Source organism: Leuresthes tenuis, unplaced genomic scaffold (genome assembly GCF_036924035.1).
Source record: "Leuresthes tenuis unplaced genomic scaffold, fLeuTen1.0.hap1 SCAF_4, whole genome shotgun sequence".
In the NCBI taxonomy this organism is placed as follows: domain Eukaryota; kingdom Metazoa; phylum Chordata; class Actinopteri; order Atheriniformes; family Atherinopsidae; genus Leuresthes; species Leuresthes tenuis.
This window is the reverse complement of record NW_027325358.1, coordinates 38,058,361-38,086,265: the sequence shown is the minus strand read 5'-3', so window position 1 is coordinate 38,086,265 and position 27,905 is coordinate 38,058,361. Positions and strand designations below refer to the sequence as shown.

The window sequence follows — 27,905 nt, the reverse complement described above, 5'->3', positions numbered from 1 at the left end:
CTTCCACCATCAGGTGATGTAACAACAGCTTTTCATACAGATTAGAATTAAAAACAAAGGTTTATTTTATTGGTTAGCACCATCGCCTCACAGCGAGAGGGTTCTGGGTTCGATCCCCGCCTGGGGCCTTTCTGTGTGGAGTCTGCATGTTCTCCCCGTGTATGCGTGGGTTCTCTCCGGGTTCTGCAGCTTCCTCCCACTGTCCAAAAAATGCATGTTAGGTTAACTGGCGGCCCTAAATTGTCCTTAGGAGTGAGTGTGAGCATGCATGGTTGTTTGTCTCGTATGTCTCTGTGTGGCCCTGTGATGGACTGGTGACCTGTCCAGGGTGTACCCGCCTTTCGCCCAATGACTGCTGGGATAGGCTCTAGCCTCCCCCCCCCCCGTGACCCGACTGACGGATTGGCGGTATAGAAAATGGATGGATGGATGGCTTATTTAATTTTTTCATTTATTTTAATTAATCATTTATTTATTTATTTTTGAGGCAAGCCTTGTGGCCGTGTGCTGCTAACTTTTCCTTAGCAGTGCCACAGCATCGTGCTTGTGTTGCCAGACATCAGATCTTTGGTTGGTTATTGATCGCTGTTATTGATCACTGTAGCCTTGCATGCATGTTTTGACTTCAGGGCCCAGGGGTCCTTTTCACTAAGCAGGTTCAGTGAAAACTCTGAGTTTATTAACCCTGAAATGAGGGAAACTGAATTTTTCATTTCACAAAGGGAGGTAACTCAAACCAGAGAAAGAGGGGTAACTCTAGCCTGTTTCAGTGAGAGAGGTGACTTAAGCTCTCGGTCAGTTACCGTAGTAACAGACTCTATGAACCTGGGCAGAACCAGGTTTTTCTCAGTGAACCTCGAGTTTCTCTCTGTCTCCGCCTTCTTTCAACCACACATGCCATTTGATTTCCTCATTCATTTGTTCAGTCAGCAGGCGAGTTTTGGAAGTCCATCCGGCATAGCAGGAGGCGACTTTTTTCACGAACATGGCATGTCCTTTTGACAACGATCCTGTGGATGAAGGTGCAGCATTACTGCGCAGAGAATTAGGTTATCAGAGCACGTATAGACGTTTTAGCATTTCCACACAATTATCTTTTTGAGCGACACAGTTTCACGTCACAGTTGATCATTTACATACACAACCTAATCTGTCCTTACATTTGCAACATTACCAACCGTAGTCATGCTCTCACATTCATCTGCCAGCTATCCAGAATGGCAGAGCAGTCAGAGACAAATTCAATAATCCCTTTAGAGTTTAAGTCACCATCACCACAGCAGTCAAATAAAGAGATAATACAAATTCCATTTGGTCTTCTTTATTTCCTACAAATACAAGAGCTAGTTCAGTTAATGTTGCAATAGTTCATAATTCACCTGTGACCATGCACCAAGGGTGTAAGTTTGGTCTTAGCTTTGGTAGGGACACTTCCCAGCAAAACTTTTGAATATTACAGAAACAGCTTAGTTTTAGGCTTTATAAACTTTGTTTATAATTCAAAAATAGAGAGGAAAAAACATCCCCTTGTTAAAAAAAAAGGAGGAAATAAATGTCTCTGGACATGGGGGAAGGGACAGTTCATGATGGGTTTTAAAACTACTGGTCATGAAAGCAGCAGCAAACTCTTCAGCTGTAGTGGAGGTGATAAAGTGGCGGCGTGAGGCTGAAATGTGAGATTTGGCTATAGGGGAAGGGGTTATGAATTCAAATATAATGGGGAGGTGATCTGTTATACAAATGCCACCTAATTCTGTGATGGATAGTGAGAGTCCATGGGAGATAATAAGGTCTAGTGTGTGCCCGTGTTGGTGTGTGGCAACATTTACTGACAAGGCCGAAAGATGACAAAAGGCTCTGGAACTCAATCGGCAGCTGGTTAGAAGGACAGCAGACATAAACATTAAAATCACCACAGATCAGCACACAGTCATTGTTTTGACTTTAGCAAGTAGGTCTGAGAACTCAGTTATGAATTCCTTATTTTGCTTAGGTGGCTCCTGCCACTTTGCTTAGAAGCTCCTGCTTCTGCCACTGCGTCCCAACAGCTACCAATGCACTGTTCCGGCGATTCTGCCCAGCCCTCGAGTCCCTCCTGCCGCCGCTTGCTTGTCCGCGCCGACCAAACGCTCCTTCTTGTCTCTTTTCCTTCTCCTTGCCCTCCACTTCCGGCTACCTGGTCTCCTTAAAAGCCAATCTGTTCCAGCACCTGATTGGCTGGCGCCGTGGTCAGCCAACAGGTGGATCCACTTACTTGTTAACGTAAAAAAACATAATACATGCAATAACTCAAATCATAATAAACATTGGTAAGGAAAAAATCCAAAACACAAAATCTAAATAAACATGGTTGTGTGGAAATCAGATCATTAACAATGAAGGTCTTATTTGTGAGCGATCTGGCATTCAGGAGGGCTGCACGGGCCGATGCACAGCTCACAATCCGCTCCGCAGCATGACCAAGCGGGCGGAGATTCCCCGGCACACAGCCACGGCTCCGGATCCTCCACGGCCGGCGACACGGAAGAGGTGACTCAGCGCCAGCGACAACCGGCTGGAGCCAACGCTAACTGTGCTCTGGAGAGTGCCGCAGGTCAAAATCTCCACAGTCCACGGGCGGGTTCTTCAACATAGATCCACAATCATCCAGACGAGAAGAGGCCAGGTGAACCCTGAGTGTGACACAGACTCCTCCTCTCTTTCCACGTCTCCTGTGCCTCTTGTTGCGAATTAATGCGAAGGAAGGACGTCGAAGATAGGCTGGTACAGATGCTAGGAATGGTGGCGGTGGGTTTGAATGTCCATTGTATGCATAGTAAGGCAAGTTGTTGACGGTTTCACAGATTTCTAGTAATGTTAGACGATGGTACACCCACATAGAAACCACATCATGAATGAAAAGTAGGAAAAAAGAAACAATCAATATCAAACTATACGGACGAAGACAGCAGGCCAAACACACCGGCGCCATCTTGCAGTTCAAAGATCTGTGCTTTACCTTCATTAGAGCAGCTCTGCCTTCAGTAAATTCGGTTTTACTTAAGCACACCAGATTAAATATAAAATTTAAAGGATTTCCCTCCACTATGATGCTAACATGAGAATGTCAGCATTCACACTTTAATGTAAGAAACAACTCCTGGAACAGTTCATAGATCACATCAACGTTGGCTCTCCAGGTTTCATTAATTCTCTCGGCCATGACTTGACTTTATGCTAAATGAGCTTCCCTCTGTATGAATGCTAACAAACACTGAGAGTCCTCAGCCAGAGAAACTCTGAAAAACACTGAATAGGCAGAACCTTAATGATCCAGAAAAACATGAGGAAAATTTCAAAAGACGGATGGAACACACTGTAAAACTTTAACATCTGGTGGCACCTTGGTCAGGAGAGTGTGAGGCTTTGACATCTCCACACACTTTACCTGCAACATTTAATGCTCTCAAATCATGCACTAAACTATACTTGGATTTCCTTATTTTACACCTGTAAATATTGCAGAGTCACACTCACTATGTGTTTTAACCAATAACTCAAGTAAAATCATTGAGGGAATAAGTGCATTCCCTCAATGATTTTACTTGCTCCCTTTTTGTCTTCCGTTTTCTGGCTGATTTGGAAAATTTGGCATTCTTTTTAACCCTATTCTCTCTTGGTAAGCAGAGTTTTTGGATTTTAAAATAAATAAGTAAATAAAAAATAATTGCTCTGGTAAAAACGTAACTTCTGTTATCATTGTGAACTCATCTACTAAATAACTAATAACTGAGTCACTGTGGTGCTCTTAAAGAATGGGCCAACGATCAACCAGCATCAGAATCTGTAGATAAACGTATTGTTTGGACTGTCCTCACTCTCAGGGCTGAATGAGAGAAGAAGGAAGCAGGGTTGAGATAGCTTAATGCTAAGTCACTTTGACCCAAGCAGAGGAGCCTCAGCTCACCCTTTCTCTATGATCTGGGTGGTCCCAGGTGCCTTCAATATGATCAATGTACAACACCCTTTAACTAATCTGGTCAAAGCAACGGCAACCACAGCTCTAAGTTACTCAACTTTAATTACCATCAGTTTTTTCTGCTATTTCATCAAATTTTGTTGGGAATTTATAGAAAAAGAGCTTCTAATATTTATTTTTGTCAGGGTGGGGCCTGTTAATTAATCAAAGTTCTAACTAATTGTACATGACATGTTGATATAATCTTAGTGTGAGAGCATTTATGACAAAGAGAACAACTAACAAACTTAAATAGGGAACATTATGGAGCAGCATAATGGTTTGGAAGTTATCTGTCATCTGAAAAAGCGTTTGGAACTTTTAAGCTTTGTGACAGTTGCAGACAGTAGAAGTGGGTTGATGTGATCAGCTGTTCAGAGGCTAGGTTTTGACAGGTTGTAATACACAATATTGCTGTAAGTATTCACTCAACCATCCAAATGATTAAATTCAGATGTTCCAATCACTTCCATGGCCACAACTTCATGTGGCGTTCAGATTAGCTCAAGAACAGTGCATAGACAGCTTCATGGAATGGGTTTCCTTGGTAACTGCATCCAAGCCATACATCACCAAGTGCAATGCAAAGCGTCGGATGCAATGGTGTAAAGCACGCCACCACTGGACTCTAAAGCAGTGGAGATGCTTTCTCTGGAGTGACAGATCACGCTTCTCCGTCTGGCAATCTGATGGAGGAGTCTGGGTTTGGCGGTTACCAGGGGAACGGTACTCATCTGACTGCATTGTGCCAAGTGTAAAGTTTGGTGGAGGGGGGATTATGGTGTGGGGTTGTTCTTCAGGAGCTGGGCTTGGCCCTTTAGTTCCAGTGAAAGGAACTCTGAATGCTTCAGCATACCAAGAGATTTTGGACCATTTCATGCTCCCAACTCCATGAAAACAGTTTGGGGATGGACCCTTCCTGTTCCAACATGACTGCGCACCAGTGCACAAAGCAAGGTCCATAAAGACATGGATGAGCCAGTTTGGTGTGGAAGAACTTGACTGGCCTGCACAGAGTCCTGACCTCAACCCGACAGAACACCTTTGGGATGAATTAGAGCAGAGACTGAGAGCCAGGCCTTCTGTCCAACATCAGTGTCTGACCTCACAAATACGCTTCTGGAAGAATGTTAAAAAATCCCATAAACACACTCCTAAACCTTGTGGAAAGCTATATATATATATATATATACACATAGGAGTGGAAGATGCGATTCTGTACATGCTGCATCGGGCATATGCTTATTTAGATGTGCCTGGTTCATATGTGAGAATCATGTTCTTTGACTTCTCCTGTGCCTTCAACGCCATACAGCCTCCCATACTGTGTGTGTTTTGTGTGTTTACTGAAACATAAGCTTCTAGGTATGGGTGTGGCCCCCTCCCTGACATCATGGATTATAGACTATTTGACTGCCAGACCACAGTATGTCAGGATGGGGAGATGTGTTTCTGGAATACTTTTGATAACAACAACACAGTCAGTGTTATAAAAACCTCATAATGTAGCACTGACTATTCACCTAGCTTGAACATATGCAGAAGTGATATATTCAAATGCTTCAATCAACCACCATCAAGTTTTAGACAGTTTATGCTTGGCAAACTAATATGAGTTGTCATGGTGATATTACATGTTGTTTTGAGTGTACTATGACTTTGTAAGTATTGTTACGCTACACTTCATGAACTGTCCAAATCACCTGACATTGAATGGTCTGATGTGAAAGGGCTTTCAGATGTTGCTGATTTCTTGTCTTCTTGGTTAAAAAACTGAATGCTCCAGACCATTAAATAACCACAACATCTGTTTTTACTGAAGTGCTCACACTTGCTGATTTTCAAATAATTGTGTACATTTAATTCAGAGCACCTGGCTGCTACTGAGCCTCTTAATTACCTCTTAATATAATTTACTTTGTTTTGTGTTCTTTGTTTTTCACATGACTTTAACCTAAGCACAGTAAAAAAAAAAGACATTCCTTCAATATGAATAAAAATATATGGATATTTATATGCATTTTAAAAAGAAATAACGTGCTTTAAAATTTTTTTGATGTCCTTACAAAACTTAAATGAAAGCTTTCTCAGGAGGGCAGGAAAATAACAAGACATTTGGACTTAAATCATCCAAGACACTTCTGCCAAGAGCTAACTTAATATATAGCTGGGGACATATAGCTTGTATTGTGCCCTTATTAAAGTTTTTATTCTTGGTGTTCATATTGAAGAAATAAATGGAAATGTTATTCTTTTGGGAGCAATGAGAGACCTTCCACGCAATACCTTCGAACCAAGATCTGTTTCAAGATTCTATAGCTCTGGTAAACTAAGGCACACAGCTGTAAGAGAAATTGATTGCGTCTTGTGTAAAACAGCTGCGGCATGCAAGCAGTAGTAATGTGTTGATGTCTTGAATGAAATGCTAATGTTTACTTTATTGTACAGTAAGTGTTGCTGACCAAGAACAGATTCACAAAATCTTGGAATTTGTAGAGATCAGAGCACATGTTTTCTATAAACATTTCCTGAGGAAAAAGATCACCAAGTATGACGTCTTCCTGCAGCTGGACCGGGAGCTATGTGCAAAACATAAATACAGGATGAGGGCATGCGAGTGCAGTGACATCACAGAGTATCCTTGCAAAAATAGCTACAGGCATGATTAAGAGGCACCACACCTCATGTGTTATCTGTGGAATATTGCATCAAACCTTTTCCCTGTGGAAAGAATAAAGTATGCTGATTTTGATCTTTGGAGAGAATCCACATTTGATTATTTTATGACCACTTCATTTTATGGCATGGGTTCAGATGAGATGGTTGTCATGCAATCAGCAGGTCATTGAAATCCTTCTCCATGTGTCAATGTATCCTTCAGCGAGACAATGAACCCCCTATATGTTCATCATTTTTTAAGTTTTTGTGTGATGGAGAAAAAGCACTGAATGTATGTAAATGGATGAATTACATACTCATTCTAAAGCACTTTGCTGAAAGATTAAAAGGTGCTACGTAAATGCAGACCATTTACTATAGCTTTTCTTATGCAGTCTAACCTTTGCTGCAATACATACTTTTCCGAATGTTTTTTTCAAAACACTTCCTTATTTTTGGGCACAAGAGACATCATGATAGATTTGGAAATTTAGGTTTTTATCACAAATATTATGAATGTAAGACATAATCATGGCACAGTTTAATGCAATTAAATATTTAATATCCTTCCATCAGTCTCTAACTTTGATAGCTGATTTTATTTAATCTTATTTTATAATTTATAACATTTTGAATTTTTTTTGCTTAGATTCTGGGTTTGAAAGTACCCATTGGTCTCATATTTTCTCTTCATAAGAGCTGCTATCTCTGCATTTCAGCAAAAAAAAAGTCTGTATTTAACCACAAATCCGTTGTTTTCAAATGTATTGTCAATACTTTATCTATTGCCTCTCAGCTGTGACTTAAAACTATGTAAATTGGCTCGGCTGGATAGTGCATTTACACATAGTTGTTGTTGATGGACTGAGTCATGCAATGTGTTACTGCTTTTTGTTTTAGCTAAGCTACGCTATTAATATCCTAAGTGTTAAATGAATGAACTGGTAGTAGTAGTCTCAGCAAATGGTTCCTTTGATATATGAACTGTTAAAGCTAAATCAAAGGGGAAGTTAACAGTTGCTGGAGTAAATCAAGCATGTTGCTGTGTCTGTTTGTGTTTGGGATGGTAATGCTTTGGCATTCACTTAGATTTCTCTTCGGATTAATAAAACGTCCGTCCGTCCGTCCATCCGTCCATCCATTTTTGTCCGCTTATCCGAAGTCTTGTCGCAGAGGCAACAGGTCCACGACAGAAACCCAGACATTCCTCTCCACAGCGACACTCTCCAGCTACTCATGGGGGATCCCGAGATGTTCCCAGGCCAGAAGGGATATATAACTCCTCCAGTGAGTCCTCGGGACTCTGTTAGGAAAATTTATAAGAATACTCAGGAATACTGTCTGAAATTCAAAAGCATAAGACATTTAATCATGTTGGAACAAGGGAACATCTACATACAGAGGGTGTGCTGCAAATGTTACAGAAAGAATTACAGAAAAAATGTTACGGACGCAGACTATCGTCATGGTGGGCGAGCACCTGGTGGCTTAGCCTGAAAAAGAATCAGGAAGCCATCTCTATGTGGGCCCACCACTTGCAGGGAGGAAATCTGAGGTTGTGTGCAATGTGAGCTGGGCGGCAGGCGACGGCGGGGACCTAGATGTGTCAATCCCTGACGATGCAAACTGGCTCTAGTTGGTCGAGTTGATGATCAAATATATAGCTGCTTGGAGATATTTATTTTTTTCAGATGTTGGTGCTGACCAAAGCTGTGTTAAAGGGGATTAAACACCAGGTAAATACAACAACAATTCTTGCATGTTCCATCAGAGGCCATCCCCACAAAATGCCACAAATCTCTAGTCTAAAGACTCCTTTACCTGGGCTTTAGCTTGGCTGTGAGTGTTGCTACAGTAGTTTCTTAAATTGAGATTTATGAAATGAGCTCATATTGAGTCTCCAAGGCCTTCAGCAGCTGACATTACCCAATGTTCTATCAAAATGAACAGTTTAAAAGAGGGTAAGAGATAAATGAGTACTGTAAATGAGAAGAAATTAGTATTCACACCATAAATACAGAACAAGAAGACATTCACTAATGTGCCAGACATGCTTGACAGCAGACTGTCAGGTTGATGTATAAAGTTTGTTTTGGAGGGTGTCTGTGCTGGTGTGAGAGCTAGTTCCACAGGATAGGAGATAATAACAACTTGTTTGTCAGGCTGGCTGTGTTCCTGAGATTACAAACAATGTGCCAGGGTTGTGTTTTTTAATCACTAGTTGCTGACTTCTGTGTTATTCCCTGTATCATCCATCCCCATTACGTTAGCATAATGTTAAAGCCATGTAATGTAAATTCTTCCTTGATCGATTACAATAACCAAAACTCTTTAAAAGGCTTAAAACTCTTGATTATGTGTTGTCAATTTAGCATTGCCAATATCCCCACTGCTGCACATTTTTCTACCAAATTGAACAGTGAGTGAATTTGGGCTTTTTCTGATGGACAAAAACACATCACTAAGACACATTAGGAGCATAGTTATATTAATAAAAGTCATTTGAACAACGGTGTTTCAGTGGTTGAAGCTAACTTTCACTTGAGGTAAGAGAAAAGGAGGCCAAGGCTGAAGCTGAAAGGCTTTTATCTGGCAGCAGATCCAAGGCTGCTGGTGCTGAACCACATTTTTTTTGAGGTTTCACAAGACATTGCTCCACTCTGGTAGTTTTCCTAACTGCTTTTTTTGGCAGCAGTCTCAGTCTACTTGCCAGAGTTTGGATATTTACATAGGCTACATAGTACATCGTCGAAATTATAGATGACTAGATAGTCAATTTACAGTTCAAATGAAATCTAATGACTTTTTCAATGTTGTTGAAAAAGGATTTGTCTGAAAGTGGACATATGGAAAGGTTAAGGGTCAAATATGACTGTTTATGTCAAGAGCATACTGTGGCTTATTTCATCATCTTGAAATGTTCAATAAAATAATTGCTTGGGCAGAGCCTTGAAACAGCTGGCAAGTGTTGAGAGAACAATCACTTAGAAAGTAATAGAATTCATGTTTAACTGTATAATTTGCTATTTGACTGACCGAATATGTTGAGCATTTATGTCTGACTGGCTTTGCTCAACACCTGTGAATTCAAGCATTTTCCTTCAATAACATGATGGTTTATTTTTCCTGCTACACTTTTATATTGTATCCAGTGTGTTCTGCTTGTGTCATTTTTGGCAGTGTTGTTTTAATGGTCTTAAATGCCTTAGATATGCATATGCAACATTACAAACAGTCTTCTCCTACGACTAGTACTAATAGTGATAGTGAATATATACATATATATATATATATAGCTTGTATAAGCTTTTACAAGCTATCAGGTCCCTGTATAACCAAAGCAAGAGCTGTGTGTGCATTCTTGGAATTCAGTCGAACTTGTTTACAGTGCTTGTTGGACTCTGCTTTTTGCTGATGACATGGCTCTGTTGGCTTCTTCAACCCAAGACCCTCAGTGTGCACTGGAGTGGTTCGCAGTTGAGTGTGACGCTCTCTTTGGCTTGCAGATGAGTCCTTGCCTCAGGCGGAGGTGTTTAAGCGTCTGGGTAACTTGTTCACAAGTGATGGCAGGTTGGAGCGAGAGATGGACAAATGGATTGGGACTTTGTCAGTGGTAATGAGGGTGCTGCTCTGATCCGTCGTGATGAAGAGGGAGCTGAGCTGGAAGTCAACACTTTCAATTTACTAGTCCATCTTTGTTCCAACTGTCACCTATGGTCACGAAATCTGGGCGCAAATACAAGCGGCTGAAATGGGTTTACTTCAGAGGGTGGCTCAGCCTTAGAGATGGGAGAAAGCCCCAGAGCTCCTGGACCTGTTGCCTCCCTGACCCAACCTCAGATAAGTGGATGAAAATGGATATATAAATATATGTATGCATATAAAACAAAAAAAACTTCACACTTGCCCTTATTGTGGGGAGTTACCTTCCTTCAAGTTCTGAACAGAGACCCGGGAGCTTAAGCGTTCTATGCAGAATTTTAGCTGTTCCTACAACTGCGCTATTCTGAACAGAGATCTCCGATATTGTTTCATGGGATCTGCTTGAGCCACTCTCCCAGTTTGGTGATCACAGCCTTAAGTGTTATGATTACTACTGGTACCACTACTGCCTTCAATTCCCACATCTTTTCAACTTCCTCCTTCAGCCCTTGGTATTTTTCAATCTTCTTGTTTTCCTTCTTCCTGATGTTGCTATCAATTGGAATTGCTATATCTATAACTAACCGAAATAACCGAAAGAACAAGATCGCGAATACAAGCGACCGAAATGGGTTTCCTCCGCAGGGTGTCTGGGCTCTCCCTTAGAGATAGGGTGAGAAGCTCAGTCATCCGGGAGGGGCTCGGAGTAGAACCGCTGCTCCTCCGCATTGAGAGGAGTCAGATGAGGTGGCTCGGGCATCTGGTTAGGATGCCCCCTGGAGGCCTCCCTGGGGAGGTGTTCCGGGCACATCCCACTGGGAGGAGACCCCGGGGAAGACCCATCCTGTCTGATGTGGTAGACCCACGGTCTCTTGCTCTTGTACTTAAGGCCTGTTATTGAGCTGCTATTATTAGTGCCTCTGTACTGTGTTTCAGGCCAGCTTTTTCTAGCAAGTGGTAGGACTTCACAATATCAGCCACTCCTTTAATCTGTTGGTGGTAAATGCCGTGCAGAGGAAAAGGGATGTTTCCATGATAGTCCCTCCTCTTCATCCTCACCTTCTCTGAGTTTCAGCTGCCTGAGACACTCACTTAGCAGTTCATCACTGGGGGGCATCTTCCTGATGTATTCCTGGATCTTTATTGTGTCATCTTGGATGGTGGCTCTGACACTCACTTGTCCTTGGCCTTCCTCCTTCCTCTTAGTATACAATCTCAGGGTGGTGCAATTGGGGTGAAACCCTCCGTACATTGTAAGGAACTTTCTTGTCTTGATATCAGTGGCTTCTATCTCCTCCTTTGGCCAAGTTATTATGCCACCGGGATATCTGATGACTGGCTGGGCGTAGTGTTGATAGCTCAGACTCTTCAGGACGTCTCTTGACAGGTACTTGGTTGTGACTTCCTTGTGGCCTCGTCATGGTTGGCATTTACCTGTGGGATCCCAAGGTATCTGTAGCTTTTCTCAATGTATATTATGGTGCTCTCCGGTAGTTCAACCCCATCATTCGGCCATATTTATCTAGGCCAAATGACATCCTGATGTTCTTGATGTATATCCTTGTGAGGTGTATCAGTGAGTCGATGTCTGGCTCAGACCTGGCATGCCGTGGTGGATGATCAGAATCAGAATCAAGTTTATTGCCAAGTAGGTTTGCACTTACAAGGAATCTGACTTGGTGTAGTTGGTTTGAGCATTAAGTATAGACAATAAATATAATACACGGAATCTATATATACACAGAGTTTAAAAAAATAACGAGCTACAGTGCAAGCTGAATGCTATAAATACTATATGTCATGACCTCAGGACACAGATGCAGGGTCAGTTTCAGATCAAGAGTGTTTATTAACGACTGGCAGGTTGAGGATATCCACACAGAGCAAACAAAAGGGCTATGAAACACCTGAAGCACTCTCCTCAATAACTATGGTGGAGAGGAGTGCAGCTATGAAAAATTGTCAAAATCAAAATCAGGAGGATCGCTCACTGCAGGCTCGAGGAGTCTGTGGCTGTGGATCCTGTGGGACAAAACCCCAGTAGTGAAGCTCATGACAAGAAACAACACACTGGCACAAGACGAGGGAGACGCAGACTATTGGAGCACATGAGGAACCAAGGGGAACAGGTGGAAACACTTTGGGAATCAGGGAAGACAATCAGACACTTGACACGAGAGGGCAAGGAAGGGCAAGGTACCTGAAACAAGAGGAAAGTTAGTGATTTCAAAATAAAACAGGAAATGACGAGACAAGACATGAATCAAACCAAAATTGTGACACTATAAATGTGCAGATATTCAACAGGATGATCTGGTCCCAAATAAATAGAGCTTTAATGTAACAGAACATCTGAAATGCTACGTTAATGTGGCGTTTAGGTCTGGAAGGGGAGAGGGAGAGAGTCAGTGTCAAGAGGGGCTCTGGGCCTTCTTGATAAGGCTAGTGGCGGATAAGAAGAAACTGTTCTTGTGGCATGAGGTTTTGGTCCTGATGGACCGCAGCCTCCTGCCAGAGGGGAGTGTCTCAAAGAGTTTGTGACCGGGGTGGGAGGGATCAGCCACAATCTTCCCTGCACTCCTCAGAGTCCTAGAGGCATACAGGTCCTGGAGAGATGAAAGATTGCAGCCAATCACCTTGTCTGTAGTCTGAATGACACGCTGCAGTCTGCCCTTGTCCTTGGTGGTGGCAGCAGCGTACCAGATGGTGATGGAAGAGGTGAGGATGGACTCAATGATGAAGGAGTAGAAGTGCACCATCACTGTCCTTGGGACGTTGAATATCTTCAGCTGCCACAGGAAGTACATCCTCTGCTGAGCTTTCAACATCCTCTACTGAGCTTTCTGGTTGCTCTACTTCAGAAGTGGCATCCATAGCCTTTGATGATGTGGAGGAGGCCATTCAGGCCTATGCAGAACAGCAGTGGGGACAGAGCATCTCCTTGGTAGATACCGCGCTTGATGTTAATTTGTGCAGTTGGCTTGGAATTGGTCTCTCACTGAATTCTGGATGAAGGCTCTTAGTGTTGTTGTTGATGTAGTAGAGTTCCAGGCAGTATTCATGTAAGTTGCTTGGAGTCATAGACTTTCTTTTAGTCAATCCAGGTGGTGCACAGATTTGTATGTCTGAGCTTACAGTCTTGAGTGACAGTTCTGTCGAGCAGTAGCTGGTGTTGTTCCTCGGTTGTTGCTCCCAATTCTCCTCTGGGCCTTACTCATGTATTTTGGCGTGTGCTTGCATGTCTTACCTGTTATGATACCTGACAGGCGCTTCCATTTTGTGCAGAGGTGGGTTATTGGCTGGTAGTTGAATGGAAATTCTTTGGATCCTTAATGATCAGGATTGTCCGACCTTGAGTTAGCTAGTCTCGGTGGGTCCCATCTATTAGCAGCTGGTTTATTTATGCTGCTGGGCATTCATGGAGTGCTTCTAGTGTCTTTAGTCATTAGGACTGCACCAGGCCCTCATGTCACGTTAGGGCCTGGTGCAGTCCGGTTCTTGGATGTCTGCTGCTGTGATGGTTTCTGATTTGTGTTCTGAGAGGTTGCTGTAGTCAGCTCTCAGATCCACTAGCCATGGAGCATTGGTGTTATGTGACGTTTCTCTCTCCCATATGCTGTTCTAGTATTATTCAGTCTCAGCCCTGGGTGGGTCGATTCTCTACCCTGCCACTGAGCGTACACTTTGGATGGTTCAGTGGAGAAAGCTCTATTTATAACCAGTATATATATATAGGATAGCATCCTATGTACTGAAAAAGACTAAATGCTTGGAACACAATGAAATAGTGTTCAGTCCATCACAATTTAGGAAGCATATCTTGACAGAAAGCACCATTTGGCTGTGTGCACATTCTCCTTTGCTGTCTTTGCAGCTGCTGATATGATATTTATTTTCTCAAAATGAAATGGTTTATAAATCATCAGGTTTTGCACTTTGATATTACACAGCAACAGAATTTTCACTTCTCCTGTAATTAAACCATTGGATGTTAGAGGGTTAAATAATTGTTTGATATTTTACAGAATCCCAAATAGTTGTTCAACCCCATCTCTAATAATATTTACTTCTGCAGTTTTTAAATATGCTTATCTATTAAACTTGACAGATAAATGGACCCAGCACACTTACTGCCAGGCTACCCTCCCCAAAGATCATGGAAATGAAATAGTTTTGCTGTGGGACGTGTCCTCTTCCAACAGCACACAATGCCACAATCAAAGGAAGTTCAGAAAAGATTGGAAGGAAAATGGAAGTATACACAGTCAAACCTTTGGACACACCCACTCAAAAGGGTCTTTGTACTATGAAGGAATAGATTAAATTCTAATATTTGAAATATCAGATTTCTCAAAATAATTATTGTTTGCATTTATAATAGCTTTGCAAAGTCTCACATTGTCACTGGATTTCTGACTGTCCTGAAAGAGTTCCATATATGCTGAATGTTTTTCTTTAGCACTGCAACGGATATTCTGTCAGTCAGTCCAACTTCTTGATATTTAGCTTGCGGTTTTGCCAGATCACTTTTGTGTCTGGGGAGGACGTTGTTTGGGGTGGGATGCATCGAGAACAGTGTTAATTCTGCTCTTTACCAGAAATAAATTAAGCAACAATGTCTATTCATTAGTCTGTGATTTGAATCGAAATGTAACTGGGTCATGCTGAAAGATCGATAACCTAAGTGACGAAATACTGTCAGGGGAAAAAGAAAATACACCAACTCAGTTGTATGATTTAACACATCAATACAAAATAAAGAAATCTGGGTTAACCAGGTCCTACAATTCTGTAAATACAACTATGGATGAACAACAACGAATCAAATATTACACGTGTCATATAACAAAAACTAAGCCACGTGGAAGCAGTTTGGGAAAGAGTAAGTATAGCCTTACTGTTTCCAAAAGAGAAACTGGAAAATCCCAAGAGCAACATTTTTCACCTGTTGAGCTACAACTCCATGTGGCTCAGTTAAATGCTGAAGTTAAAGACGAGGCGCAAGTATGGCTCATTTTGAAAGAACTGGTGAGGCATGTTTACCTTAGCACACCTCAAGGTTGGGCTTTAGCTCAGGGTTTGGTGAAGATTGCTTCATGTAAAAGTGTATATTACATTAAGTATATATTGTTCTGTGTCTAACACTCTTGTAAAGGAGAAAGAGCTATGGTTGTTGAAACAGATTATTTTGGACAGATTGGTTAATGGCTCTGTGATGGACTGGCGACCTGTTCAGGGTGTACCCCGCCTTTCGCCCGATGACTGCTGGGATAGGCTCCAGCCCACCCGCTACCCGATTAACGGATTGACGGTATAGAAAATGGATGGATGGTTAATGGCTGCTATGATTTCCCTTATGGATGTATACATTTAAATACTGAATCTAATTCAGTCAGACAGAGTACAGAAATACAGTGGGTCTTTCAGTGTCTTTTCACCTGTTTGACAGTGGAAACCACTTTAATGACAGAAATACATCACAATGCGATCAAGTGTTTTCTGAAGGAGCTATCTATTCTAAAGATTGAGCAGTTTTTTAAAATGTATTATTTGATTTCACAAAATGCTACATCAAAGTTTAGTTTCCCTCCTGCAATGGAGTTACATTTGGTTGCATTGTATTCTATTTGTCCAAGAGCAATACTATCTGTGATTGACTACAGGTTTTGATTATCTATTTACTGCCTGCCACAGTATTATTAGAAATGTTGAAAGAATGTTTTGCTGTAGTGGATTAAAATAAAACCCTATTAAGACAAAAGTGAAAAGCTGTATCATTTTGACCTCTACACAGATGATTTTTTTAGTGTAACTTTGATTACTGTTGTATGTACTGTTATATACAATTACTGTATTTACTACAGTGTTGCAATGAAACCAACAAATTAGAGCTTTCTGTGTGTTCTGTAACCATAGTGAGGTCAGTTATGATAATGTCCTCATTAGGATGAGAGGCAGAGATGGTGTAAGCTGTTTAAGGTTCTTGAATAGGTGCCATTGTGATTAATTACTTATTATTCAGGCTGCACATCCCTAACTGATAGAATAAAGAGTCTCTCAGGGTTTCTTTTCTATACATGAGTATTAATTGTCATACTCCATTTCCCAACTTAAAAGATTAGCATGGAAACACAATTGTAGTTACAAAGAACTATCCAAAATGTATTTTCTTTGACAAAAATTAAATAATTAAAAGTTGTTTAATTGCATGTGGATTTAAACATTAAATCAAAATGCATTGAAATAATTAAAAAAATAAAAACAGCCTCATACAAACGCTCACCCTGTCACTTGTAGAGTGCGGTAAAGTCATCCTCATTAAAAACACTTTGTTATGCTTGCATTTCCAATCTTTATTTTTATATTTTGAGGACATTTATGAGCTTCAACCTGAGCAGAACACAGTCAATTGAAATTGCTTTTTTTTCTTTCACTGTTTGAGCTACTTACACCCCCTCAAAAAAAAAACCAAAACACATCGGTTGAGAGTAGAAGATAAGGTTTCTTATTGTTTTGAGTACTGCATGTATCTGTATTAATCCAAAATAACTGGGAAGTGAATGGAATGTTGCATGCTGTGGTCAGCAGAAAAGACAAACTCTCCCCACAGTGACAGTAAATGCTCCGGAATATTTGCTGACACCTTTAAACATTGTCTCAATAGTTGACGTTCCTGAGATTTTACTTGGGGGTTCTCTGCAAGAAGCCAGAAGTAAATATTGCTGACGTTTGTGTACTCACATGCCACCACTCCAAAAGATCTCTAGAATATTTCGGGACTCCAGTGTATGTGTGAAAATACACACAATCAGGCTCCAATGGCAGAGCATGAACTCTCACCTAAAATCTACAGACCTTTCCACTGGGAAGGATGTGTGAGACTTGGACATTTTTATTTGTGCTTCAGAATAGAGGGCTGCATTGGGATTGGGTCCCGCCGAGTTGACCCAACTCAAATCTCGTGGGAGCGGGCGGTATGAACTTTGCTGCGGGCGGCTAAAAAAACCCACTGCGGTATCGGGATGTATCCTAGCGACAGGATGTCAATAAATGATGTGGAAAGGAAGCTCAAAGAGGGTCTTTACAGCACAAAGACAAAGCAAGGCAAGTCTGACATTTGGAGAAGTTTCTCAATTGTCCATGAATCTCTTTATTAATAGCCTATAAAATGACATGTTTTCTCCTGCGGGAGAAGACACAAAATCAATGCATTTCTATTGTTGTGCGGGATAAATTCTCAAAGTTTTGTGGGTGCGGGCGGGGGTGGACACACACAGGAGAAAATGGTCAGAAATTCAGCGGGAGCGGGATGAAGAAAACAGTCCCACGCAGGGCTCTACTTCAGAAAACAACTGCATTTCATTTCAGAACATGACCACTTTGAAGTAATTTGTAACTTTTTTTAAAATTAGTTTTCTTTGATTCACTGTTGTGTTCTGGAACTCATGGCAGTCTTTTCCGTTCTGATATCTTTGTATTCTTGCTCACAGTACAGAGGAAGACCAAATCCAAGACTAGCTCTTTCTTCCAGGTGTGCTCAGGCTGTATTACCTTCTCAGCCTCTTCTTCAGACCAAATATAAGGCTGATGTCTTCAAATTGACATTGGCAGTTGTACAGGCAGAAGATACACTATATTGCCAAAAGTATTGGCTCATCTGCCTTTACATGCATATGAATTTAAGTAACATCCCATTCTTCATCCATAGGGTTTAATATGACGTCGGCCCACCCTTTGCAGCTATAACAGCTTCAACTCTTCTGGGCAACTCTTCTGGGCTTAGGAGTGTGTTTATGGGAATTTTTGAGCATTCTTCCAGAAGCGCATTTGTGAGATCAGACACTGATGATGGACAGAAGGCCTGGCTCTCTGTCTCTGCTCTAATTCATCCAAAAGGTGTTCTATCGGGTTGAGGTCAGGACTCTGTGCAGGCCAGTCAGGTTCTTCCCCACCAAACTGGCTCATCCACATCTTTATGGACCTTGCTTTGTGCACTGGTGCGCAGTCATGTTGGAGCAGGAAGGGGCCATCCCCAAACTGTTTCCACAGAGTTGGGAGCATGAAATGGTCCAAAATCTCTTGGTATGCTGAAGCATTCAGAGTTCCTTTCACTGGAACTAAGGGGCCAAGCCCAGGTCCTGAAGAACAACCCCACACCATAATCCCCCCTCCACCAAACTTTACACTTGGCACAATGCAGTCAGATTGGCACCCTCTGTGCACTGTGTGCCTCAGCATCCGCTGACCCCACTCTGTCATTTTACGTGGCCGAGTTTCTGTTGTTCCCAATCGCTTCCACTCTGTTATAACACCACTGACAGCTGACTGTGGAATATTTAGTAGCGAGGAAATTTCACAACTGGACTTGTTGCACAGGTGGCATCCATTTACGGTACCATGCTGGAATTCACTGAGCTCCTGAGAGAGACCCCTTCTTTCACAGATGTTTGTAGAAGCAGTCTGCATGCCGAGGTGCTTGGATTTATACACCTGTGTGAGGTGAATGGAACCTGAATTTAATTATCTGGATGAGTGAGTGCATACTTTTGGCAGTATAGTGCATGCCCTTGCATAGTTTATGCTTCATGTTGTTTTCATGCAGCCAGATACAACCACTGTTATGATAACAGGAGTACATCGTAAGCACATTTACACGACACTTGGAAAAAAAAAATGAGTTTAGAATACATCTATGTATTTTAACTGATATGGAACCAAATTGAGCTTCTCAAATATAGACTTAACACACCCAGATAATGTTGTTGGGGTATATTAAAACATCCAATTTACCAATAAAGCTGCTCTCATTTTTATAGTTTTCTTTTGTGAGATGGGTAATTTTGACTGAAGGGCAGTCTATTAGGACTACATGTCAATTTATGGTTGCATTCCAAGATTCACACTGTCCACTGAGTCCACAGTGTAGGGCATCAAACATCATTCATTCAACTTAAACACATGTACTTTGGGACAAGGACAAGAACTGTTGTCCAATTAAATTTCCAGGGTAAGCTGTAACCATAACTCGACTGTCTGCTGGTGTTTCATATAAGAATTTTTTTTTTTAAAGAAAACGTACGAAATGACAGGAGGATACAAGTCACATATTTATAAAAACCTATTTCCAAAAATGTTGTTGCAGTATTCAACAATAAGTTCAGCTGGTCCTGGTCTGAGCTGCTGGGCCAGGGCAGTTTGTGCCTTTCACACATGGCTGCTTTGGGCTTAGAACTTTGGCGTGCCTGAAAAGCACAGAGAAACGGCATGAATTATCTCTCTGCAGCAGCAGCAGCAGGGACAATGCACTAACACCACAGATGTACATAGCAGTAAAACTATTTTGGGGGAGGAAATAGTTCTGCTAGAGCATAAATACCTACCTTTAAGGGTCATAAATATGCTTCTAGTGACCATCAAAACTCAACCGCATTCCTTGTTTTTTTCAGCAAGGAAAGATATTTGACAGGAGAATGTAATGAACAGTTGATGCACAACAACTGTGGACCCTGGACCTCCACATCACACCCTATGTGATTGCAAGGTTCCTCTTTGTGTATCTTGCTTCTCTGTAGAATTGTTTGAATTTGCTGGGAGAGAAGCTTTCAGTTGGATTTGAAGTTAAGTGTATTCTGTGAAGCCTTTAGCACTTTTTTAAATTAACTTTGCCTCTGTGTGAATTATTGCTCTCTCTACAGTTGTTTGAGATCACAGTGCCGATCACCCAAGGTACCAAGCCGGTGACTATCAGTGTGGCTAACCATACCCAGTGCAGCTGTCTTTCCAAACTGGACATCTACAAACAAGTTCATAGCATCATCAGAAGAGCCCTGCCCGAGTGAGTACTCTGTTACTATGGCACACACAAAGGGTTTCCATGAATTCAGATGTTAAACTGACTTATGTTCAAATCCTATCTGGACTCAGTTATAGCTGCAGCTTGCCCATACCTTATGCTTCCCTTATACCAATTTTAACCCTTTCCGTAAACTGTCTTTGACCACATCGTGAACATTTATGGTATGTAGAGTTGCTTCTTGGTTTTCTCTTCTTGTGGCCCCTGAGTCCTCAGCGCCGCTCTGTCAGTTTAGGACAGGAACAGCTTTTTCCTGTTCCATCAGAGGTGTTGGCAACGCACACGTAAGAGCACATAGTATTTAAGGCTGTTGTTACTGTGCTAGCTTCCTGTGAAGTCTGTGCTGGGGGTGTTATGCATTTAACAAAACATGTTTCACATTATATCTTGGATCAGTTTCACAGTTCCATGACATGTGTGTGTTCCTGTGTATACCTTCAGAAGATAGGCTGTGATTTTTGACCAATGAACAATCAGAGTCCCTCAAGGAAGTGGTTCATTATGTATTTTTTGGCTTTTGTCCTCTGAAAACAGAACAATACCTGTGTCTCTTTGTGACCAAAAATAAAAAAAACAATAAATAGATTAAAGCAGCTCAGATATTACAACAAAAACAGTGAAGCGTTACTAATTATCTCTGAAGTCTCCCTGGTTGGAACTCATTGGCTTTTGTAATACATAGGACCCCAAATGATGTGTGTTTAGACTATTATAACATAATATTTTATTTTGTTGTTTTGTTTTTGAGGCGCATGCATCATGAAGTGATGTGTTGTACTGCAAAGTTCTGCTCCACCCTCAGGAGCAGCAATTTCACCACATTTCAACAGCTTCAGGCACACTCCACTTCTTTTATTGAAAAATAAAACCAATCATGCTTTTTAGCCCTAAACTAGGTTGCTTTTAAGATGAATGTTACATAGCCTATTCTGTTAACTAGTGATCAGAGAATGCCCATCATCTTCATGTTAAGGGAAAAGTTCCTTGTAAATCGAGAGCCATTTTAGTTTTCGTTTTAGGGGATACCATAGAACTGACACTGCAATAATGCACTGTGGAGCATGTTTGAATCCATAATCCTTGACATAACCAGTGACAGGTAAAATATTTTGATATTTTGAAGAAAAAAACAACTATTAGAATTGAATAATTCACCAATGACTGATTTCCTTCGACGGACTGGATAACTATAACATGGTCTGATCTGATCTGACATCCCTCTGCTCTGAATGGGGCAAACATCCATAAAACATCCAACTGATGACAATATCATCTTTTAAGTGCACACTCCTGTACATTATAATCAAACATTGAAATAATGCTTTTAGACTACCACTTAATAACACTGATGAATTTAGTAAGGATTATGTAAAGTGGAGTTTTTCATCGGTCAGATATAAGACTGAATAATGAATGAATAATTATCAGCACTGTAATTACATGCTCAGTTTTAGTCAAATGGTGACAAAACCTAGCTTCTACCACAATCCTACACTTGATTGCATGACTCAAGGCATAAAAACAGAAGAACTGGTATATTTACTCAGAAACCACTTGTGTCAGATCATTTCTTGATAACATTTGAATTTACTATTAAGGGCTATGCTGGACAAAAATGCTGGGGGAAAAAAACACCACCACTGTGGTAAGTCTGAACAATGCTGCTGTACTTAGCCTGGATAGACATCTTTACAACATAGAAAAAAGATTTGCAAAGGGCTAGAACTGCATTTTATTCACTGCTAATGTAGGAAAATAAGAATAACCACAGCTTCCTTTTAAATACTGTTGCCTGGTTAACAGAGAGTGCTGAATAATGCATCCCTTCAGCATTTCAGAGCAATGATTTTATAACCTTTTTTTCCACTGTTAATTATGTTGGTTAGAGGACAAATTAATCTCTCCAATCCCACTAATGGCACAAAACTAATGTTTGATAATGAAAATTTAGACAATAGAGGAATGCTCAATTTATACTGTTATTCAAACTGTCTTTCCTCATTGAGCTAACTGAGTTAATATAAATCACAAGGACCATACCAATCAGGCTGTTGGAATATTTTCAAACTCTCATCACCTCTGTGCTTTTTCATATTAATCTAGGTCTTGATTGACCAAATAACACAGACCTAAAAGTCAGCTATAAATAAACCAGACCTATATCTTACCTTCCTTTTATCTTTGACATACTTGAAAGACTTATCTCAGGCATACTGATCCCTCGTTTGCAGAAGGGTGACTTTGTTTAGGGAGCCCCCACTGTACTGAAATGATAGCCTCTATGGTCTTGTCTTTGTTGGCCCCATTAGAGCTCAGTGCTACATTGCACACCATTTACCACAACATCTTAGTACAAAGACTTGAATATAAAATTGATACCTAGGTTATAGCTTAGGCCTACATCCATACTTTTTTATTCTCAAAACGTTCCAAAACGTTGCTTGGGCACACCCGTCCATGGGTTTTTGTGTTTCACATGTGCTGGTTTCCTTTTGTCCATGTTTCGACATTTCCTGTTTTTTTGTTCATTTCTGTTAGCTGTACTTTCGTTTTCTAACATCTGGTGTATGTTACTAATTGCCTCGGGTGTTGTTCATCCCCTCATCACTTTACATTCTCCTGGTTTTCCTTTGTTCCTTGCAAGATCATTGTATATTGCTGTTACCCAATGGGTCATTTTTTCTATAAGGATTCTTGTCCCAGTTAGTTTGCCTGAGTTAGTTTGTCTGCTAGTCCTTTCGTTGTTGATTTAAACATTTTTTTTTGTTCTTTCTGTAAAAAGCTTTGCTTATCCTGGCTTGGTGGAACCTTTGTTTAATTTATTAAAACCATTGTTTTTCTACCACCTGTCTCGTCTGGTTGTCTTGTATTTGGGTCCTTTTCCTCCATCCTCACACTGTGAACCATGATAACACTCATCCATCCATCCATCCATGCATTTTCTATACCCACTTAATACGTCAGTCGGGTCGTGGGGGGGCTGGAGCCTATCCCAGCGGTCAGAAGTGGGGTACACCCCGGACAGGTCGCCATCACAGGGCCACACAGAGACAAATGAGACAAACAACCACACACACTCACTCCTAAGGACAGTTTAGAGTCACCAGTTAACCTAACAGCATGATTTTGGACGGTGGGAGGAAGCTGGAGAACCCGGAGAGAACCCACGCATACACGGGGAGAACATGCAATCTATGATAACACCTATTGTTCCTGATATCACCCTGAGGGATTGTCTTTTCATTTTATTCACTTGTGTCTTACAAAAGGGGAGGAAGATCAACTGAAAAACTTTAATGTGACCACTGTAAATCATATTTGTCATAGGTGGATGGTGTCATTAGATGGATTAACAACTTAATGGTCAGGGTTACGTTTTGCAATAACTGCACTTTACAAGTTATCAGAACTTGATGCTGTAGAGTGTGTGTGTGCGTGCACTGGCATTTTTAAAAAAACATACACACAGAACAGGAGCACAGTACATCAGACTGTGGTTGCAATGCATTGTAGAAATTTCACACCTATAAATCATTTAGCATGCAAGGACCAGCACATATGCACACGTATGTTTCACATTAGGTGAAGTGAAAGGACCCCTCCCCCAGTCACCACTACCCCACCTTTAACTTTCCCTTTTCTCTGTTTCCTGTCTGCGTATGTCTGTGCCACTGCAGCTCTAATTGAAACCACACTGTGCTTTTTTATCGCCAGACTCTTTCACAACTTCAAACAATTTGTCTGTCTGCAAACATATCGCCTGCTGCCTGTCTCTGTGTCCAAATCAGTTCCCTACATGTTGCCCTACAGACAGACTATTTTCCCTTTGTGGTGGTTCATATAATTGACTGTAAATGTGCCTGTGTTTTGTGTGTAGAGAATTTTCAGGAGAAGTATATTTTTGTTGGCGGTTTATTGAAATTCAAACAAGGTATCTGATTTCTGTTGTAATTCCACATCAGGTTTGAGTTTATTTTCAGTTACATAGAGTTTCATTTTTTCACATTTCTAATGTTTGTATTAATAATATATCGGGACTTATGCAATAATGATTATTAAAGCTTTTTTGGGTACTTGTAGGATGAGCAACCTTACGACTTATTAAAACATACAGATTCAAACTAAATAAAATGATTCTAACTTTCTCTGTTTGTTGATCTATCATCAGGAGATTACATCTGTCACAGAACGTTTTTATGTGTGCTGCAGTATGAATTCACTATTGTGAGAAATTAAATAAAACCTCAGAGGTAACTCGGGTTGGCATATTTCCCATTCATATGACCAGGCTATCATCCTTACATGAAGATTCCTAATGGGGTTTGCAGAATGGCTGCTCAGTAGTTACATCCAATAGAAAACAACACACAGGCCCTCTTAAACCTTAAAGGACTAGACCAACAGCAGCCACTTCTACACCAGGTTCATGTTGAAATTTGTGCTTCCATCGTGAGGTAAGCGTCGGGAAAGCAGTTCTCAGAAATATGTTGTGTAGACAACCAGTAATACAGCTTACCCATAATGATGATGATGATGATGAATGATTTTCAGTTAATTTCAGCTGAAACATGTTACTGCTCTCAAGTTACAGCTGGGCAACTTTCGTGTCTTCACTTTTGAGTCATATAAACTATGGATTACACAAATGTCTATGTATTTACAGCATAACTGCGTTAAAAACAATTGTGCGGGCAGCTGCTGCACCACAACAGAGCAGCAGCAGAAAGGTTGTTGGTGTGATTTCAAAAGTGTCCCCACAATGCAGCAGTTCAGCAAAGCAAATGCCACGCACATTCGACACAGAGGGAACCCAGCCTAACCATGGGCAGCACCATGTGCCTTTGAGGGTTCATACAGCCACATTCTGAAACCTACATTTCCAATGTGGTTGCATTCAATTTCACCTCTCCATACACGGTTTAGATGACATAAATAAAACTGAGTTGTGCTACCACCAGCCATACTGTATGCCCTCCTACACCTTGTCTTCAAAGCATCTGCATTGAGTAGCTTGGTTTGCATTTTGGTGATCAATCCATGGGTTCGTCTGCATTTACACAGAAGACATTCATTAACTGTATTAAGCTGTTGGTCATGCTGTTGTATTGTATTCAGTGTCAACTATGAGCCAATGGAAGCAAAAAAAGCTGGACTGATGAACATAAGAGCATGTGTCTCACGTCAGATTTGCGTTACCCAAACACAGTTACTAATAAATATTTGGCTGTCCTGATTTCTTTGCAGATTGACAGTTGAGTTGTGGCCAAGTCATGCATTGTATTTGTTAAAAATGCAGGTCAAAGCTAAAGGTGAAGCCAGCTCAGGTTCAAATTTTTATAATCTCTGAAGATCTCAGACAGAATTATCAGGATTACAAAAGTAAACCCTCATATGCACCAGGAGGCATCAGTTTATTACAGTTAGCCCACTCATTTCTGGCACAGTGAAAAAAAACGAGATTTTTCTCTTCAGGTACAGATTGTTAATCCCCACTCTTTAAATGCTTTTATTTTAAAATATCTATCTTATGCCTTTATGTTCTGTCATTTATGTTTCATTTACATGAACTCGATAGAGAGCTACAGAGAAAAAGCGAAAGCAAGGATCTCTCTTATCCATGTAAAGCTACACAAGGTTATTCTGATATCCATAAAAGTTGACTTTTTAAAGAGACAGTTAAAACTGCTTGTAAAGGGAAAAAGAAAACAGGAACAATTCAGCTAAAGAACATAAAGTCACAATCAAGGTGTTGACATAGCAAACAACCTATCTAAAGCTGACCCAATTCAACTCAATTCAATTTTATTTATATAGCGCCAGATTACAACAATTGTCATCTCAAGGCACTTAAGTAATATAGTCCAATTCAAGCCAATTGGAATTCAATTCATTGTAATCATAATCCAATTAATTCATATAGAGCTAATTCAAAAAATTAATATCCTAGCTAAGGAAACCAACAGATTGCACCGAAATGTGTCTTCAGTTCAATCTCCCGTCCTGAGCGTGCCTGTGGCAACTGTGGAAAGGAACGACTCCCTTTTAACAGGAAGAAACCTCTGTCAGAACCAGACTCAGGAAGGGTGGCCATCCGCCTCGACCAGCTGGGGTTTGAGAAGACAGAAAAGAGGGAAAAGAGCGGGGAAAAACACCATAACGCCATTCAAAGGATATCTGTTGGAACAGGGAAACACAAGTTAATAACCACAATAATGTCACATGGACATAAAATCAATTGTGAAATTAAAAGAGAGCAAAGTGAGGAAAGGTGTGACAGATGAGGTCTCCCAGCAGTCTAAGCCTATAGCAGCTTAACTATGGGATGTTTCAGGATTACCTGAGCCATCCCTAACTATAAGCTTTATCGAAAAGAAAAGTTTTAAGCCTAATCTTAAAAGTGGAAAGGGTGTCTGCTTGCCGGACATTTACTGGCAGCTTATTCCACAAGAGAGGGGCCTGATAACTGAAGGCTCTGCCTCCCATTCTACTTTTAGAAACTCTGGGAACAACAAGTAAACCTGCAGTTTGGGAGCGAAGTGCTCTGTTAGGAAAATATCTTACAATGAGATCTTTAAGATATGATGGAGCTCGGTCATTAAGAACTTTATATGTGAGGAGAAGAATCTTAAATTCTATTCTGAATTTAACAGGGAGCCAATGAAGAGAAGCTAAAACTGGAGAAACATGATCTCTGCTGTTAGATCTCATCAGAACTCTGGCTGCAGCATTTTGGATCTGCTGGAGGCTTTTCAGAGAATATGTGGGACAGCCCAATAATAAGGAATTACAGTAGTCCAATCTTGAAGTAACAAATGCATGAACTAGTTTCTCTGCATCACCCTGAGACAGGATGTTCCTGATTTTAACAATATTACGAAGGTGAAAGAAGGCAGTCCTAGAAACCAGTTTTATATGTGCGTCAAATGATAAATTCTGGTCAAAAATAACTCCAAGGTTCCTCACTGTAGAACTAGAAGCCAAGGAAATACCATCTAGAGTAAATATATAACTAGACAATTTCTCCCTGAAGCGCTCAGGTCCAAAGAGAACAACTTCAGTTTTGTCTGAATTTAAGAGCAGACAGTTCTGAGTCATCCAGGTCTTTATGTCTTTAAGACAGGCTTGTAGTCTGAGAAACCTATTGGTTTCATCTGGTTTCATAGATAAGTACAGCTGAGTATCATCAGCATAACAATGGAAATTTATGCCATGCTGTCTGATAATGTTACCTAATGGAAGCATGTATAAAGTAAAAAGAATCGGTCCAAGCACAGAACCCTGAGGAACTCCATGACTTACTCTGGTGTGTGAGGAAGATTCTTCGTTTACAAGAACAAGCTGGAATCTATCAGATAAATATGACTTAAACCAGCCTAATGCAGTTCCTTTAATCCCACTAACATGTTCAAGTCTCTGTAACAGAATGCTGTGATCGATCGTATCAAATGCAGCACTGAGATCCAACAGGACAAGCACAGAAACAAGTCCGCTATCAGAAGCTAACAGGAGATCATTGGTAACTTTCACCAGTGCTGTTTCTGTGCTATGATGCACTCTGAATCCTGACTGAAACTCTTCAAACAGATTATTTCTATGTAAATGATCACAAAGTTGAACTGCAACTATTTTTTCAAGAACTTTAGACAAAAAAGGGAGATTGGATATAGGTCGATAATTAGCCAACACTTCTGTATCAAGAGTAGGTTTTTTAAGTAAAGGTTTAATTACAGCAACCTTAAAAGTCTGAGGTACATA

General features: G+C 40.8%; 1 protein-coding gene across 2 annotated transcripts in view; it reads left to right on the top strand.

The window, feature by feature from the left end:
- Window positions 1-27,905, top strand: part of vegfc (vascular endothelial growth factor c) — a 109,187-nt gene that overhangs the window by 57,216 nt on the left and 24,066 nt on the right. For both annotated transcript variants that reach the window (XM_072383651.1, XM_072383650.1), the window contains exon 4: window positions 19,993-20,132. In XM_072383651.1, coding sequence (XP_072239752.1) covers window positions 19,993-20,132 — 140 coding nt within the window. The remainder of the gene's footprint in view (window positions 1-19,992; window positions 20,133-27,905) is intronic.